The sequence below is a fragment of the Mya arenaria genome, chromosome 5, assembly GCF_026914265.1.
Source record: "Mya arenaria isolate MELC-2E11 chromosome 5, ASM2691426v1".
Lineage (NCBI taxonomy): Eukaryota > Metazoa > Mollusca > Bivalvia > Myida > Myidae > Mya > Mya arenaria.
The window spans coordinates 55,036,251-55,055,252 of NC_069126.1; the positions used below are offsets into that span (position 1 = coordinate 55,036,251).

Sequence of the window (19,002 nt, forward strand, 5' to 3'; positions counted from 1 at the left end):
TCCTGTCGGTGTGCAGGCAACTGAAAAAAGTCCTGTCAGTGTGCAGGTATCTGTACCCAGTGCTGTCAGTGTGCAGTCAATTATTAAGTCCTGTCAGTGTGCAGACAACTGAACAATGTCCTGTCAGTGTGCAGGTATGAGAATCAGGTTTTGTCAGTGTGCAGTCAATCATCAAGTCCTGTCAGTGTGCAGGGAACTGTGACAAGTCCTGTCAGTTTGCAGGAAACTGGGACAAGTCCTGTCAGTGTGCAGGCAACTGTGACAAGTCCTGTCAGTGATTATCCAGACAACAAGTTTGACCAGTATGTTTTTCAATATTCTTTGAGAACAAATATCAAGCTATATTGATTACAAAGGTTAAACTATTTTACTCAGGTGAGCGATATAGGGCCATCACGGCCCTCTTGTTTACCATTTTTCTGTAACAACAAAAAAAGAATTCCTGGAAGTTTAAAAGAACATGTATTTAATAATTATTCCTTTGCTCATGATTGGACCCAACACATTGCAGATGGTTTCTCTGTATTGTATTAACAGGCAACTTAACTGCTCCACCAAATTCAATTACAATTAGCAATAAGTTTTGTTATCAGATGATTGCATGTCTACTTTCTGAAGTAATAAAGATAAAAGGGAAACTACTGTTATTTGTGTTTCTAGTTTCATATAATCTTTTGTGTATTTGTCCCTCAAGTATATTAATTATTATGTTTTTCTCTTTCAGAGCAGCATGGAACCAAAGAAAATGTGCTGTTTGGGTCTTGTGATTTTGGAACTGTCTACAATATATTATGTTGGTAAGATAACTCATCTGAGAAACAATATCAACTATTGTCTCTTGTTACACTGAACATCTGTAGCAGCTGCATAATTTCTTATTATGCCCCCTTCCAAGAAGGGTATATTGCTTTGCACATGTTGGTTGGTTGGTTGGTTGGTCAGTTTCTCTCTCGGTAGACCAAAGCTTGTTCGAGTGATACATTGTAACTCAACAATGCCTGGACCTATGGTCATCAAACTTGACATGGAGGCTAGCAGGGCTTCTAAAAGTTTGGAACCTTAATCGATCTGGACCCGGCGACAATCCCCCCAAAAAAAATCCCCCCCCCCCTCAAAAAAAAGATAGACCTGTTCAAAAGTCCGATTATATAGAAAATGTCACACATTGGGCTCTAGAGGCAGCATAGCTGATTCAGATATTCATTGATACAAGCTTAATTCAAATGAGATTCTCATCGAGTTCTTCTGCATTTTTAACAAGAAAGACTGCGATCGTAATGAACTGCGGCCGGCGTGAAGCGTTCAGACGACAAAAAAATGAAACAGTATTACGACTTATATGCTTAAGGCTTCTTCAGTGGGTCAATATTCAACTGATTATCTTAAATAGCAAAATATATATATTATAGATTTATAATCGGGGCTTCAAGCTATAAGTTTGATATCAACGACGAATATTTCATTACTGCGAATTAAAATGACGTAAGCGGCGCGCTCAGCTCTCAGAATCTGTAGTTAATCAAGCGTGTCGCTTTTGTTATCCGCTATATGACTATGCTAATTAATTTGGAATTTTAATGCTTTCGTGGATTAACAATGACAATTGCATTTATCTTTAAAACCATTTTTAACCAGCAATGCTTCTTAATTACAATTTAAAATTAACAGTTTGGTAATCAGCAAACAGATATATCATGTAATGATTGACGGCGACATAGCATATTGCCATGTGAAAATATGGACCGATTTCAACACTCAATCAAGATAGTTGCATGCAAATTATTAACACATAGTTTGTTTAATTGTGTCTAATGTGACCTACCAATACACGTGATTAAACCGATTGCAAGCGTCTGCTAATTAACAGATAGGCTGTAGAGTGTTCAGCGTAGCGGAAAAAGTAGCTGGTCGCATTGGTCTGATGGTAACTAGGACACTTTTATTGTGGGTAATTTTGAATGTGTGAATGACCCAAGAATGTTTGTGTATTACAATTTTTACTGACAGTCGTTTTGGGTTCATCAGGTCCATTTTAAACTAACGGTTAAAGAATTTGACTATTGTAATATTACTTATATTTTTTTAGGCGCGATTCCGTCTGTGTGTTTGTGCGTGCGTGTGTGTGTCCGTCCGTCCCAAATTCATTTCTTTGCATCTCCTCTTACATTTCTCATGCACATATTGTCAGGCTTTTGCGATTCAACCATTTTTGAAAGAGTTATAGCCCTTTGTTTATTTTACATTTAAAATTGGTTTCTTCGTAACTCCTCTTACGTTTTTCATGCGATTTCTACCAAACTTTCACAGTTTGATGATCATTAAGTGAAGCATTGCATATTGTCAGGCTTTCCCGATTCAACCATTTTTGAAAGAGTTATTGGCCTTTGCTTATTTTGATCCCCCGCCTTGAAAAGGCTAGGGGATATAGTAATGGTAGGCACACTTCTGTGCATGTGTGCGTCCGTCCGTCCCATATTCTTTTTTTTGCATCTCCTCTTACATGTCTCATGCGATTTCTACCAAACTTTCACAGATTGATGATCATAAAGTGAAGCAGCGCATATTGTCAGGCTTTCGCGATTCGGCCATTTTTGAAAGAGTTATTGCCCTTTTTTTACATTTAAAATTGTTTTTTTCGCAACTTCACTTACTTTTTTCATGCGAATTCTACCAAACTTTCACAGATTGATGACTATATAGTGACGCAGCGCATATTGTCGGGCTTTCGTGATTCGGCCATTTTTGAAAGAGTAATTGCCCTTTATTTTACATTTAAAATTGGTTTCTTCGCAACTCCTCTTTACGTTTTTCATGCGATTTTTACCAAACTTTCACAGATTGATGACTATATAGTGACGCAGCGCATATTGTTAGGCTTTCGCGACTCGGCCATTTTTAAAAGAGTTATTGCCCTTTTTTTACATTTAATATTGGTTTCTTCCCAACTCCTCTTACGTTTTTCATGCGATTTCTACCAAACTTTCACAGATTGATGACTATATAGTGACGAAGTTCATATTGTCGGGTTTTCGCGATTCAACCATTTTTGAAAGAGTTATTGCTCTTTCTTTATTTTACCTTTAAAATTGGTTTCTTCGCAACTCCTCTTACGTTTATGAATATATAGTGATGCAGCGCATATTGTCAGGCTTTTGCAATTTGACCTTTTTATGCCCCCGAAGGTGGGCATATTAAAATCGCACCGTCCGTCCGTCCTTCTCTCCGTCCATCTGTGTCCAGCTCAATAACTCTAACGAGGTGTACAAGACCCATGTCCCTACCTCTAAGGTCAAGGTCACACTTAGGTGTTTATTCACAATTGAATGCTGCATATACAGGGATAATTCTATGTAAGATTTTCAATGAGAGAATTGCTCCCATTTGTCCAAAATTGGCGAGAGAATTTTAATTTCAGTGAGATTTTTATAATACATGGATAACGCAGTGAAAAATTAATGCATAACAGTAACTTTATTCATAAATATCAATACGGTATATTTACAAATTTACAATATATAGATATGATTTATATACATTTGTTTGACTAGAAGAAAACACTTGTTAACAGTTCCGACATCATGAACATTCATACTCATCATACTTGAGCAAAAAATAGGATTTAGCCATTTTAGCTGATAGGTGCATTGACTTTTTGGGGGGGAGATGAAGGCTTTCCATTTTTGTTTTCATCTGAAGCTGGTATTTTATTTTGGTCCAGAGACTTTTTTCAAGGAATGCAAACAACATTTTCTGATTTGACATTTTGACGCTTCCGATATTGTAGACGCCTTTAAAATGCAGTGGTAACCCGTGTAAACAAAATTATTCTGGGTCGCAAAAACGCTTGAAAACAGGTGCGTGGACGATATCGATTAAAACATTCGATAACACAAATGCGTTCAATGTAGGGGAGGCAATTCGTCCGTAATTCAATTAATATAAACAAAAAGCCATCAGCGATTATGATGCTTTATTTTGTAAAACAACAAAAGGGAAAAGACACAAAATACACAAACTGCGATCAAGCGCGAGAATATCTCGCATTTATATGATTTGGATGCGATTTGAGCGATTTTTATGCGAGAAATCGCGGAAATCGCTTGCTAGAATTATCCCTGCATATATAAGGACATAGAGTATAGGTTGTTGTGTCCGGGCTGTAACTTTCTCTGGTATGGACAGCTTTTAAAATAACTTGCCACATTTGTTTGACATACCAAGACGAGGTGTTGTGTACAAGACCCATGTCCCTACCTCTAAGGTCAAGGTCACACTTAGGTGTTTATTCACAATTGAATGCTGCATATACAGGGATAATTCTATGTAAGATTTTCAATGAGAGAATTGCTCCCATTTGTCCAAAATTGGCGAGAGAATTTAATTTCAGTGAGATTTTTATAATACATGGATAACGCAGTGAAAAATTAATGCATAACAGTAACTTTATTCATAAATATCAATACGGTATATTTACAAATTTACAATATATAGATATGATATATAAATTTGTTTGACTAGAAGAAAACACTTGTTAACAGTTCCGACATCATGAACATTCATACTCATCATACTTGAGCAAAAAATAGGATTTAGCCATTTTAGCTGGTAGGTGCATTGACTTTTTGGGGGGGAGATGAAGGCTTTCCATTTTTGTTTTCATCTGAAGCTGGTATTTTATTTTGGTCCAGAGACTTTTTTCAAGGAATGCAAACAACATTTTCTGATTTGACATTTTGACGCTTCCGATATTGTAGACGCCTTTAAAATGCAGTGGTAACCCGTGTAAACAAAATTATTCCGGGTCGCAAAAACGCTTGAAAACAGGTGCGTGGACGATATCGATTAAAACATTCGATAACACAAATGCGTTCAATGTAGGGGAGGCAATTCGTCCGTAATTCAATTAATATAAACAAAAAGCCATCAGCGATTATGATGCTTTATTTTGTAAAACAACAAAAGGGAAAAAACACAAAATACACAAACTGCGATCAAGCGCGAGAATATCTCGCATTTACATGATTTGGATGCGATTTGAGCGATTTTTATGCGAGAAATCGCGGAAATCGCTTACTAGAATTATCCCTGCATATATAAGGACATAGAGTATAGGTTGTTGTGTCCGGGCTGTAACTTTCTCTGGTATGGACAGCTTTTAAAATAACTTGCCACATTTGTTTGACATACCAAGACGAGGTGTTGTGTACAAGACCCATGTCCCTACCTCTAAGGTCAAGGTCACACTTAGGTGTTTATTCACAATTGAATGCTGCATATACAGGGATAATTCTATGTAAGATTTTCAATGAGAGAATTGCTCCCATTTGTCCAAAATTGGCGAGAGAATTTTAATTTCAGTGAGATTTTTATAATACATGGATAACGCAGTGAAAAATTAATGCATAACAGTAACTTTATTCATAAATATCAATACGGTATATTTACAAATTTACAATATATAGATATGATATATACATTTGTTTGACTAGAAGAAAACACTTGTTAACAGTTCCGACATCATGAACATTCATACTCATCATACTTGAGCAAAAAATAGGATTTAGCCATTTTAGCTGATAGGTGCATTGACTTTTTGGGGGGAGATGAAGGCTTTCCATTTTTGTTTTCATCTGAAGCTGGTATTTTATTTTGGTCCAGAGACTTTTTTCAAGGAATGCAAACAACATTTTCTGATATGACATTTTGACGCTTCCGATATTGTAGACGCCTTTAAAATGCAGTGGTAACCCGTGTAAACAAAATTATTCCGGGTCGCAAAAACGCTTGAAAACAGGTGCGTGGACGATATCGATTAAAACATTTGATAACACAAATGCGTTCAATGTAGGGGAGGCAATTCGTCCGTAATTCATTTAATATAAACAAAAAGTCATCAGCAATTACTATGCTTTATTTTGTAAAACAACAAAAGGGAAAAGACACAAAATACACAAACTGCGATCAAGCGCGAGAATATCTCGCATTTATATGATTTGGATGCGATTTGAGCGATTTTTATGCGAGAAATCGCGGAAATCGCTTACTAGAATTATCCCTGCATATATAAGGACATAGAGTATAGGTTGTTGTGTCCGGGCTGTAACTTTCTCTGGTATGGACAGCTTTTAAAATAACTTGCCACATTTGTTTGACATACCAAGACGAGGTGTTGTGTACAAGACCCATGTCCCTACCTCTAAGGTCAAGGTCACACTTAGGTGTTTATTCACAATTGAATGCTGCATATACAGGGATAATTCTATGTAAGATTTTCAATGAGAGAATTGCTCCCATTTGTCCAAAATTGGCGAGAGAATTTTAATTTCAGTGAGATTTTTATAATACATGGATAACGCAGTGAAAAATTAATGCATAACAGTAACTTTATTCATAAATATCAATACGGTATATTTACAAATTTACAATATATAGATATGATATATACATTTGTTTGACTAGAAGAAAACACTTGTTAACAGTTCCGACATCATGAACATTCATACTCATCATACTTGAGCAAAAAATAGGATTTAGCCATTTTAGCTGATAGGTGCATTGACTTTTTGGGGGGGAGATGAAGGCTTTCCATTTTTGTTTTCATCTGAAGCTGGTATTTTATTTTGGTCCAGAGACTTTTTTCAAGGAATGCAAACAACATTTTCTGATTTGACATTTTGACGCTTCCGATATTGTAGACGCCTTTAAAATGCAGTGGTAACCCGTGTAAACAAAATTATTCCGGGTCGCAAAAACGCTTGAAAACAGGTGCGTGGACGATATCGATTAAAACATTTGATAACACAAATGCGTTCAATGTAGGGGAGGCAATTCGTCCGTAATTCATTTAATATAAACAAAAAGCCATCAGCAATTACTATGCTTTATTTTGTAAAACAACAAAAGGGAAAAGACACAAAATACACAAACTGCGATCAAGCGCGAGAATATCTCGCATTTATATGATTTGGATGCGATTTGAGCGATTTTTATGCGAGAAATCGCGGAAATCGCTTACTAGAATTATCCCTGCATATATAAGGACATAGAGTATAGGTTGTCGTGTCAGGGCTGTAACTTTCTCTTCTATGGACAGATTTTAAAATAACTTGCCATATTTGTTTGACACACCAAGGCAACGTGTCGCATACAAGACCCATGTCCCTACCTCTAAGGTGAAAGATACACTTAGTGTTTATTCACAATGGAATGCTGAATATAAGGACATAACAGTGTAGATTGTCAAGTATGGGTGGTATTTTTTTATGTTCTGAGGCAATTTAAAATAACTTGCCGTATGTATTTGACACGTAAAGGCAAGATCAACTTTTCATTTACTGACATTGTCATAGGTCAATGTCACTTTCAGGGGCATTTGTCACATACTGTGACAGTTCTTGTTTGAAAGAGTTATTGCCTTTTTTTTAAATTTACGCATTTCTTATGTTCCTGAAAAACTATCCTTACCATTGATTGGCTTTCGTTACAAAAAATGCCCCCATGAGGCGGGGGATATAGCTGTCTGTGACGGCTCTTGTACCTTTAAAATTGGTTTCTTCGCAACTGCTCTTACGTTTTTCATGCGATTTCTACCAAGCTTTTACAGATTGATGATCATAACGTGAAGTAGCGCATATTGTTGGGCTTTCCTGATTTGACCATTTTTGAAAGATTAATTGCCCTTTGCTTATTATCCCCCGCCTTGAAAAGGCGAGGGGATATAGTAATGGTAGGCACGATTCCGTGTGTGTGTGCGTGTGTGCTTCCGTCCGGCCCACATTCATTTCTTTGCATCTCCTCTTACATTTCTCATGCAATTTCTACCAAACTTTCACAGATTGATGATCATAAAGTGAAGCAGTGCATATTGTCGAACTTTCCGGATTCGACCATTTTTGAAAGAGTTATTGCCCTTTGTTTATTTTACATTTAAAACTTGGTTTCTTTGCAATTCCTCTTACGTTTTTCATGCAATTTCTACCAAACTTTCACAGATTGATGATCATAAAGTGAAGCAGCGTATATTGTCGGGCTCTCCAGATTCGACCATTTTTGAAAGAGTTATTGCCCTTTGCTTATTTTACATTTAAAACTTGGTTTCTTCGCAATTCCTCTTACGTTTTTCATGCGATTTCTACCAAACTTTCACAGATTGATGATCATAAAGTGAAGCAGCGCATATTGTAGGGCTTTCCGGATTCGACCATTTTTGAAAGAGTTATTGCCCTTTGCTTATTTTACATTTAAAACTTGGTTTCTTTGCAACTCCTCTTACGTTTTTCAAGCAATTTCTACCAAACTTTCACAGATTTATGATCATAAAGTGAAGCAGGGCATATTGTCGGGCTTTCCTGCTTTGACCATTTTTGAAAGAGTTATTGCCCTTTGCTTATTTTTCATTTAAAATTGGTTTCTTCCCAACTGCTCTTACGTTTTTCATGCGATTTCTACCATACTTTCACAGATTGATGATCATAAAGTGAAGCAGGGCATATTGTCAGGCTTTCCTGATTTGACCATTTTTGAAAGAGTTATTGCCCTTTGCTTATTTTACATTTAAAATTGGTTTCTTCGCAACTCCTCTTACGTTTTTCATGCGATTTCTACCAAACTTTCACAGTTTGATGATCATAAAGTGAAGCAGTGCATATTGTCAGGCTTTCCCGATTCAACCATTTTTGAAAGAGTTATTGGCCTTTGCTTATTGAAATCGCACCCTCCGTCCGTCCTTCCATCGTCCGTGTGTCCGGCTCAATAACTCGTGTCCGGGCTGTTACTTTCTCTTGTATGGACAGATTTTAAAATTACTTGCCACATGTGTTCGGCATACCAAGACAACGTGTTGCGTGCAAGAACCGTGTCCCTACCTCTAAGGTCAAGGTCACACTTAGGTGTTTATTCACAATGGAATGCTGCATATAAGGACATAGAGTATAGGTTGTCGTGTCCGGGCTGTTTCTTTCCCTTGTATGGACAGATTTTAAATAACTTGTCACATGTGTTCGACATACCATGACGACGTGTTGCGTGCGAGACTTGTGTCCATACCTCTAAGGTCAAGGTCATACTTAGGTGTTTATTCACAATGGAGTGCTGCATATAAGGATACAGAGTATTGGTTGTTATGTCCGGGCTGTAACTTTTCTTGTATGGACAGATTTGAAAATAACTTGCCACATGTGTTTGACATAACAAGATGACGTGTCACGTGCAAGACCCATGTCCCTACCTCTAAGGTGAAAGATACACTTAGTGTTTATTCACAATGGAATGCTGAATATAAGGACATAAGAATGTAGGTTGTGAAGTATGGGTGGTATTTTTTTATGTTCTGAGGCAATTTAAAATAATTTGCCATATGTATTTGTTTGATCTTTAACTTTTCACGTACTGACCTTGTTCATAGGTCAATGTCACATTCGGGGGCATTCGTCACATACTGTGACAGGTCTTGTTTTACATTTAAAATTGGTTTCTTCGCAACTCCTCTTACGTTTTTCATGCGATTTCTACCAAACTTTCACAGATTGATGATCATAAAATGAAGCAGCGCATATTGTCGGGCTTTCCTGATTTGACCATTTTTGAAAGAGTTATTCCCCTTTGCAGCGCATATTTTCAGGCTTTTGCAATTTGACCTTTTTATTTTATGTTCCTGAGAAACTTCCCTTGCCATTGATTGGCTTTCGTTACAAAAAATGCCCCATGAGGCGGGGGATATAGCTGTCTGTGACCGCTCTTGTTTATGATGGTGTATCATAATGATAACCTGTTGAGAATAAAGTGTTGTAAAGCAAAAACCTTATATTGTACGTGTTTGTTCTCAAAATGTCAACACCTACGGGAAAGTATAAAGAACGTGGCAAAGTGCGGAAAAACAAGACTATTATCGCAACAGTTTGTACTATTGGTATGTTAAACTGCTTAAAGGCATTGATTGTTTTTCACACTTTTTTAATTATTGTTTTATACAAAATAATTTTAGTTGTACAATTTTGAAAATTAAAAATAATAATCGTTTTACGATACACCGTATCTCAATCTTCATTTGCCATTTTAACTCCTACAAACTCATCGATCATGATGTAATGACATCTATTGTACATAAATCTAAACAAACTAGTTTTTCACCATTCATTTCTCTGAAGAGCCAATTTCGGCCTGAAATCGACCTCAGTAAAAAAAATGTCAAAAGCTTGTTACTGTTTGTAAGACGCAGGCATTCTTTTCCATCGAAATGTTATGGGAAAAAATTGCGTCTTATAACCAGTCATTTGCAGTTAGTTCAAATTTTCACCAACTGCCATGTCAAAAATTAACTAAGTCCAATCTTTTTCACCAAATGCCAGATAAAAAAACTGAGTGTAATTTTTCACCAAATGCCACATCCAGTTCGGTGGAAATTTTGTTGCAGTTGGTGAAATTCTTCATATTCCACCATATGCAGGGGTAGACACCAACCATTTTCCCAAGGGATCCCGAAGGGACACCAACATCTGAAATCAGGTGTCCCTTCCTATAATTACGAGTCCCTTCCATTTTTTACATTTTTTTTTCATTAATGAGCCTGTTTTAATATTAAATTGAACATACAAATCCAGTGCCTTTTACCTTTCAAGTATACACCATATTATACATGTTTTCAACAGCATGCAATGACAAGTTAGTTATAGCACAATGTCACCCATGTGAACCTCTGGCAATGGCAGAGAGGAAGATATGGGTCTTAAGTCGCTAAGTGGTAGTCACACAATTGGTACAATGTAAACAAAAAATTGATGTTGTTACTATTTTTAGATTTTCGGAAAATACGCATTAAAAATGCCATGGTTCAGGGTCTTGTCAGATGTCATTGCTTTTGATTGAAAAACAGTAGAAATATTACATCTGGCTTGTGAATCAATCAGACTGCCCAACAAGTGTAGTTCATACTGGAAGAGCAGACAACTGGAAAATAGTGTATGTTTATTTTCGCGCCAAAATGTCATAATTTTTTTATCTATTGATTGAAGATAAATAATAAAACTTTGGGAATTTTGTTATGCCCCCCCTTCGAAGAAGATGGGTATATTGCTTTGCACATGTCAGTCGGTCGGTCGGTCCATCAGTAGACCATAGCTTGTCCGAGTGATAATTTAACAATTCCTGAACTTATGGTCACCAAACTTGACATGAAGGTTGGGCCTGACCAGTAGATGACCCCTATTGATTTTAGGGCTCATCAGGTCAAAGGTCAAGGTCACAGTGACCTTTAATGGTAAAATAATTTTAAAGCTTGTCCGAGTGATAACTCAACAATGCCTAGACCTATGGTCATCAAACTTGATATGGAAGTTGGGCCTGACCATTAGATGACCCCTATTGTTTTTGGGGGGTCATCGGGCCAAAGGTCAAGGTCACAGTGACCTTGAATGGTAAAAGGATGTCCGAGTGATAACTCGACAATGCCTGCACCCTTGGCCCTCATTCTTGACTTGGGGGTTGGGCCTGACCAGTAGCTGACCCCTATTGTTTTTGGGGCTCATCAGGTCAAAGATCAAGGTCATAGTGACATTGAATGGTAAAAGGTTGTCCAAGTGATAACTCAACAATGCCTGCACCCATGGCCCTCATAATTGACTTGGAGGTTGGGCTTGACCAGTAGATGAACCCTATTGGTTTTGGGGGTTATCGGGCCAAAGGTCAAGGTCACAGTGACCTTGAATGGTAAAAGGTTGTCCATGTGATAACTCGACAATGCCTACACCCATGGCCCTCAAACTTAACTTGGAGGTTGGGCCTGACCAGTAGATGACCCCAATTGTTTTTGGGGGTCATCAGGCCAAAGGTCAAGGTCACAGTGACCTTGAATGGTAAAAGGTTGTCCGTGTCATTACTCGACAATGCCTGCACCTATGGCCCTCAAACTTGAATTGGAGGTTGGGCCTGACCAGTAGATGACCCCTATTGTTTTTGGGGGTCATCGGGCCAAAGGTCAAGGTCACAGTGACCTTGAATGGTAAAAGGTTGTCTGAGTGATAACTCGACAATACCTGCACCCACGGCCATCAAACTTGAATTGGAGGTTGGGCCTGACCAGTAGATGGCCCCTTTTGATTTTAGGGGTCATTGGGCCAAAGATCAAGGTAACAGTGACTTTGAACGATAAAAGGTTGCTCGAGTGATAACTCAACAATGCCTGTGCCCATGGCCCTCAAACTTGACTTGGAGGTTGGGCCTGACCAGTAGATGACCCCTATTGATTTAACGGGTCAGAGGTCAAGGTCACAGTGACCTTGAAAGCAAACTTGACAATTCCTGGACCTATGGTCATCAAACTTGACATGAAGGTTGGGCCTGACCAGTAGATGACCCCTCTTGACTTTGGGGGTCATCAGGCCAAGGTCACAGTAACCTTTAACGCAAAAAAGTAAACAAATCTTCTCCCAGTGATATCTCAACAATGCCTGAATCTATAATCATCAAACTTGACATGTAAGTTGGGCCTGACCAGGAGATGACCCTTATTGATTTTAGGAGTCATTGGGTCAAAGGTCAGGTTCACAGTGACCTTGAATGCGAAAATGTTTCAAGTGATAATTGGACAATGCCTGCACCCATGGCCCTCAAACTTGACTCGGAGTTGTGTCTGACCTGTAGATGACCCCTTATGATTTAAGGGGTCATTGGATCAAAAGTCAAGGTTACAGTGACCTTGAACAAAAAATGCTTGTCTGTGTGATAACTTGTCAATGCCTGCACCCATGGCCCTCAAACTTAACATTTAGATTTTTGGTGACCAGCTGATGACTACTATGGATTTTGAGGTCAAAGGTCATGGTCATAACACACTCTATCCTTAAACTTTGAATGGTCATAATCTTAAAACTGCCTCAACGGCATACAATGTTAGCGACAAATCAGCTGTCATTTCGGTCCATGCATATTTCATTCAATTGTCCATATAATCCTGGCAACATGGCGCTCAGAGGGGGCATAATGTTTGACAAACATCTCTTGTTTCTATAATGTTTTGATCAAGGCATAAAACAAAGAATGCTGAATAGTAGGATGGCTTCCCAGTAAACTAGTTCCGTAGGATGCCAGTCTTTTGTGCCGTAAATGTTACTGTAACAACTCGATGGTCGCATCATTAAGGCATCAAAGTCAGCAGTTTTGGCATCTTTTTGGGCGGTTCTGACACATGAGCAGTGTTAGAAATAGCCGCCTGCCCGCTTGCCCGACAAAGTTAAAATACGGTCGGGCAAGTTACTTTTGACAGCAACTTGTCCGCCGGGCAAGTTAAAAAAATCGCCGATGTTTATACTTTGAAACGAAACTCCGAATCACGTTTGTTAAACTAAATTTGATTGGTCGTGAAAGCGTCAAGCAAACCAATGGCATTTAGCGATACAAATTTGCGTATCATTGTAAACTGGTTCCCGCTTGTCTTCTATGTAGTATAGCGTAGTAGTCAGACGGGAACCAGCTTAGTATCATTGTTGAAATATGCAAAATGGCGACAACTATCCTTTATTTACAAAAGGATATGTACCGGATTGCAAAAAACGGAAAACAGAAACCGAAAAAAAAGAAAGGAAAAAAGAATATGAAGCTACGGGGAGGAAGCGTGAATTTAAATCAAACTGGCTCAAGGAGTTCACATGGCTACGATACGATTGTGCAAAGAATCAGATGACATGCAACACGTGTAAAGTTTATGGCAATGAAACTGTAGGTCCATTTATCTTGGGTTCGAGGACATTTAGAAAAGAATGTTTAAAATCACACGAGAAGTCGGAGTGTCACATGTTGAACATTGAAAGGGAATATGTAAAACTCAACCCCACGAAAACGATTGCACCCAAAACCTTTTCATGATTATTGATAATACAAATGAAACACAGTAAAATTGGTTGTTTATTTTGTTTTGTAATAGTCATTGACTGTCCTGATACTGGAATAGTTTCAATACCACAGATGTAAAACTGTTTGCAAATAGTCTCGGACTCCATATTAGTAATCTATAGATTGATGGCTCATAGATTCTTTTCAGCTACAACTATCTTAAACATGTATTTAGCATACACTCAGTAGCATGGAATGAACTTTTGAAAAGCAGGTCCCATACATGAGCACTTAAGCCTAATAAAATCATAATATGATTAACAAAAAAATATTACAATGTACACATGTAGATAAAATGAAAATTTTCAAGCAAAAAAGTGGGTTTTTGTGAAGGCTTTTTTAGTGCCAGGAGAGTGCCAAAATGCAGGATTTTGCATCAAATTGTCGTCAGCTTCGGGGGGCCTAGAGCGGCCCCCAGACCCCCGGCCTTAAAGGGCACCTCGCTACGCGAGGTGCACCAAGTCGCTTCGCGACTTGGGGGCAACTTACACTTTGAAGGGGCAAGATATTTCTTCAGGTAACTTGCCCTTTGGGCAAGTTACCTAAAAAAGTTAATTCTAACACTGCATGAGCAAACTGGTTCACCATAATTATTGTACCGATTATTAAAGTCCGTCACCTCTGACCTTGTTGATAATGTAAACAACAAAGCGGAAGGGTTAACCCGCATGCGCACTGTGAAATGACCTGTTTATTTATAGATTCATGACGTGATTATAGTGAAAAGGTCAGCCATACTTTCGCTTTAGTGTGTGCGACGTATTAATATTAATATCTTTTTTACATGCACTGTCAAGAAAGTTAGGGGGACCCAAATTTAGGTAATTAATCCATGAAACGCTATTTATTTATTGATATTTAGCTTTTATCGGTCAAAATTTAAGTGTCCCGACGGAATACCAGACTTTGAAGTTCAGGTGTTTCTCCCGAAAAATTGGTGTCCTCGGGATCCCGGGACCCTGTTAATGTCGAACACTGACCATATGGCACCAATTTTTCACCAAATGCCACCCAAATCCATGGCATTTGGTGGAAGTTGGTTGCAATTTTATTGAAGGGTATATATATATGTAATATTTGCAAATATCAGTCTGACTATCTGAACATGATTAAAACTATACCTTCTTTCCTCACACTTTGAACTTTTAAAATTGCCTCAAAGACATCCAATGTCAATCAGCTGTCATTTCGATCCATGCATATTTCATTCAATTGTCCAAATATTCATGACAACATGACGGTGCTCATGGGGGCATTATGTTTGACAAACATCTATTGTTGTCATTTAACATGTTCAGAAATATCTTTATTCCCCCTTTCTGAAAAAAAGGAGAATGTTTGTTTTGAAAGAAATGGGCATATAAGATTCCAAATGTTGGGCGGTCAGTCTGTCTGTTGGCTAGAATAAGTCTTGTGTGCACAGTTACAGTCAACAGTTTTAAGGGAACTTTCTTGGCACATTAACTTGACAATAGTTTAAACAAGAACCATGAAAATTCTGTGATAGGATGCCCTTACAGAAGATGATCCATATTACCTTTTGGTCAATAGATCAATTGTTATAAATAGGAAACTTTTGACTTCAAAATAACTTAGGAATGGCTTGACCTAGGACCATAAAACATCAGTGTTAGGTTGCCAGGCAATGCCTTGACTAGTTTGACCCCACTTTTATGCAGGGAGTCAGTCTATCAAAGGTCAAGGTTATGGTCAACAGTCTCATGAAAACTGACCTCATTGTCATCACTTCCAACAATTTTGTGCACCTATTTATTATCAATTTATTTCTACTTAAAATAGCTAAAGTCAACTTCAATAACTTTGTAACAACAGTTTGAAATCCTGAAAAAATATTAAATCGAAATCTCCCAGTTTCATTAGCAATTTCAAAGTGTACAAAATAAAATAAAATTATCAGAAATCCTTCAACTTGCAGAGATCTCAAAATTTAAATTTTAACTCCCTGTCAATTTTAAATGGTCAGTTTATATACCAAATGTAGAAGTCAAAATGGTTGAGAATTGCTCTGAACTGACATTTAAGATACAATGATAAGAGATAAGTAATCAGAGACTTCCCTAGGCTATTATGATTTCATTTATTCTTGTTTGACATTTCTATAATTGCATGTTATCTAATTGATAGGTAAGAATCATTTAATTCTTTAGGCTGAGTAATATTTCCCATCTTATTATCACAACAGTTTGTAGTATTGGTATGTTAAACAGCTTTAAAGGCAGTGCGAGATTTTCACACCTGAGATTTTCACACCTTATCGTTCAACTGAGCAAAAATATTTTGACAGTGCACAGCTTTGCTTCTTTATATGCATGTTTAATTATTATTATATTATTCAAAATAATATTGAGTAATTTTAATAATTTTTATCATACAATTTTTTTTAAATTATAAATGTCTGATGATATACCAAATCCCGATCTTCAACTGCCGTTCTAACCCGTATAAACTTGATGGATATGACGCAAGTAACATCCCTTTCTACATAAGTCTAAACAAATGCTCGGCCTGAAATTGACTTCAGACGCAGGCATTTTTTTACATCGAAATCTGAGGAAAAAAAGGTGCGATTTATACCCAGTCATTTACGGTAGTCCTAAACAAAAATTAAAGTTCATTCGCAGCAACAGTCACACAGTGACACATGGATAGGATGTAGGCAAAAAAAATTGGAGAAAAATGTTTTGATGATTTATTTTTGGATCGTGAAAATGGCAAAGGTAAATGTCAACCTTTTTTTATTAAATAGCAAACTAATATGTGTTTCTTTGTTTATTTCATGTTAATAAGTAAGACATAATGAGCATGGAAAGTAACAGTAGCTTAAGTAAAAGCACATTAGTAATATACAACAGTCTTAATCAGTCACCTTGACAATATGTCAACACCTTCAGCTAAGTATTAAAACGTGTGGTAAAGAAAACTAAAACCCTACCATTACAACAGTTTGTACAATTGGTGTGTTTTTATAATCAAAGGCAGGCCTTTTCACATTTGAAAAGCTTTGACAGTTTTTTTAATTATTTAATAATTTAATTATTTAATAATTTAATTTGCAATATGCATTTTCCTCATTAAGACAACGTTCAGCGACCTTGACCCGGGTCTTTACCTCAAAGGTCAATGTCACAAGAGAAAATTAAAGGTCAGAGTACACATGCTTGTATCTGCACTTTAACTTACTTATTCATTGATGGATTACCTTATAACTTTGTACAACTGTGTCCTCATTGAGACGATGTGCAGTGACATTGACCATATCTCAAAGGTCTAGGTAACATGAGAAATTTTAAAGTCAGAGTACATAATTAAAAGTGTTTGTTAATTGAAAGTGTTAATCAAGTTGCACACATTGATACTTCACGCACTCTGCTGAGCATTATCATTATGTGCAACAAGTTTAATATTTTAATAAACGGATACAAATGTGATAACGTATTTATTACATGTGTTTTCTCTTCAAAAGCAGTAAAACAATGTTAACCCTTTACTTCATAGATACGCAATTTTACTTATCTATCCATAGCTTCATAGATACGGATCTTACGTTTTATCCATAGCTTCATAGATACGTAATCCTACGTATTCATAACGTAGGGGCATTTATTTTCATACCTTATGCTTGTTTATTCGCTATAAATTCATATTCATGAAGTATAAACATCGATAAATACAATGCACTACAAAAAAAAACTATGTTACTATTCAAAGAATTTCGGAAAAGCGCAAAAATAAGGTCACTGGTATCAAAGATGCGTAAAACGTTGACTGTGCAGGTTTGTGGGCATTTCTGTCTCGTTTTCCTCGTGGAAATTTACACAATACTGTAAGTTATTATTAACTATCAATAATACAACTATATTTTATTGATCATGCGCCTGACGTCACAGGTCATGGTTCGAAAACGTGTCAAAATGTTGGCCATGTTGGATAAACAAAAAATCATCTGGCTTGTATAAACAAAGGCCATAAATCATTATATGGGACATATGTGTCACTTCTGTTTCGCTAATCGGTCATAAAAATGCGCATCTGCTTCTACAAATTGAAAGTAAGTACAAATGTGTTATAAAATAATGACTATCCCTATTGTTAAACTTTGACATGACCCAATTTAACATCGATCAGCTGTTGAAACACGTGTTTTCGAATACACAAGAATGCAATGAAGAGCTTATTTCTGCCCTTGTTAACTTCAGTTTAAAACAACATTCCTGAATAATGTCATTTATATTTCAGTGTTTGTCGGACGAATCGGAACATTCTGGCTTCAATTAAAATGAGTTTGAGTACGACATCGAGATGGCGAATTCGGACCTTGGCGTCACGCACACAATAAGGATACGAGAAATGAGGATTTTTAAAATCAAACCCAATTATGACAATACCTGGACATGCAATAAACGATATAAATTTAGTAAACAACAACATGCAGGCCTCATTTAGTAGTTGAATAATAACTTTATTTGTTCATTGTAGTGTTTAATAACCGAAAGTTATACGTACTGTGACTGTTGATCAACTTTCTTTTTTTTCTTCTGTTTCATATCAGTGATTTTTATTTAAATTTCAAAACCACCTGTGGCTTTACAATTGGGAAAATACGCGCATTAATTCCCAAAATTGGGAAAATACAATGAACATTAAAATGGTCATTTAAAATAACCATGCAGTAACAAAGACACCTATTAAAACTGTTTCAACTCTCTATACTGACAGTTACTATCATCAAAACATGTAAAACATTATTTTTGTGCCATCACTTTCTCACCAAACAAATTGCAATTTCAGCTTTCTGGTTTTGTGATATGTTAATTAATGCAAGATCTTAAAAAACACAATAAACAAAGTTACACTGAAATCATACATAAGTAACAAAAAACACTTTTGTTGAGTCTTTTAACGTAGTATTTGCTATTATGTGACATATTTATGATTAAACTTTTAAGTTGAATGTTACATTTTGCTATAAGGTAATGCTATCACTTATTATATGTTATTATTTGCCGGAAAGTTGAAGTCAAAACGTCGTAAAATGTTAACAAATTGATCAGTGTCATTAGATGAATTACTTGCGTCTCGGTGATGATGATCAGAAAC

At 36.8% G+C, this 19,002-nt stretch overlaps 1 protein-coding gene across 6 annotated transcripts in view; it reads left to right on the forward strand.

Moving 5' to 3' along the window:
- Positions 1-19,002, forward strand: part of LOC128235121 (mucin-5AC-like) — a 142,400-nt gene that overhangs the window by 7,362 nt on the left and 116,036 nt on the right. For 4 of the 6 annotated variants that reach the window (XM_052949861.1, XM_052949863.1, XM_052949862.1 and 1 more), the window contains exon 2: positions 725-797. In XM_052949861.1, the coding sequence (XP_052805821.1) occupies positions 731-797 (67 nt within the window). In that variant the 5' untranslated portion in view covers positions 725-730. Of the gene's footprint in view, positions 1-724; positions 798-16,366; positions 16,623-19,002 lie in introns of those variants that run through there. The other 2 variants (XM_052949865.1, XM_052949864.1) reach the window with 2 other exon arrangements.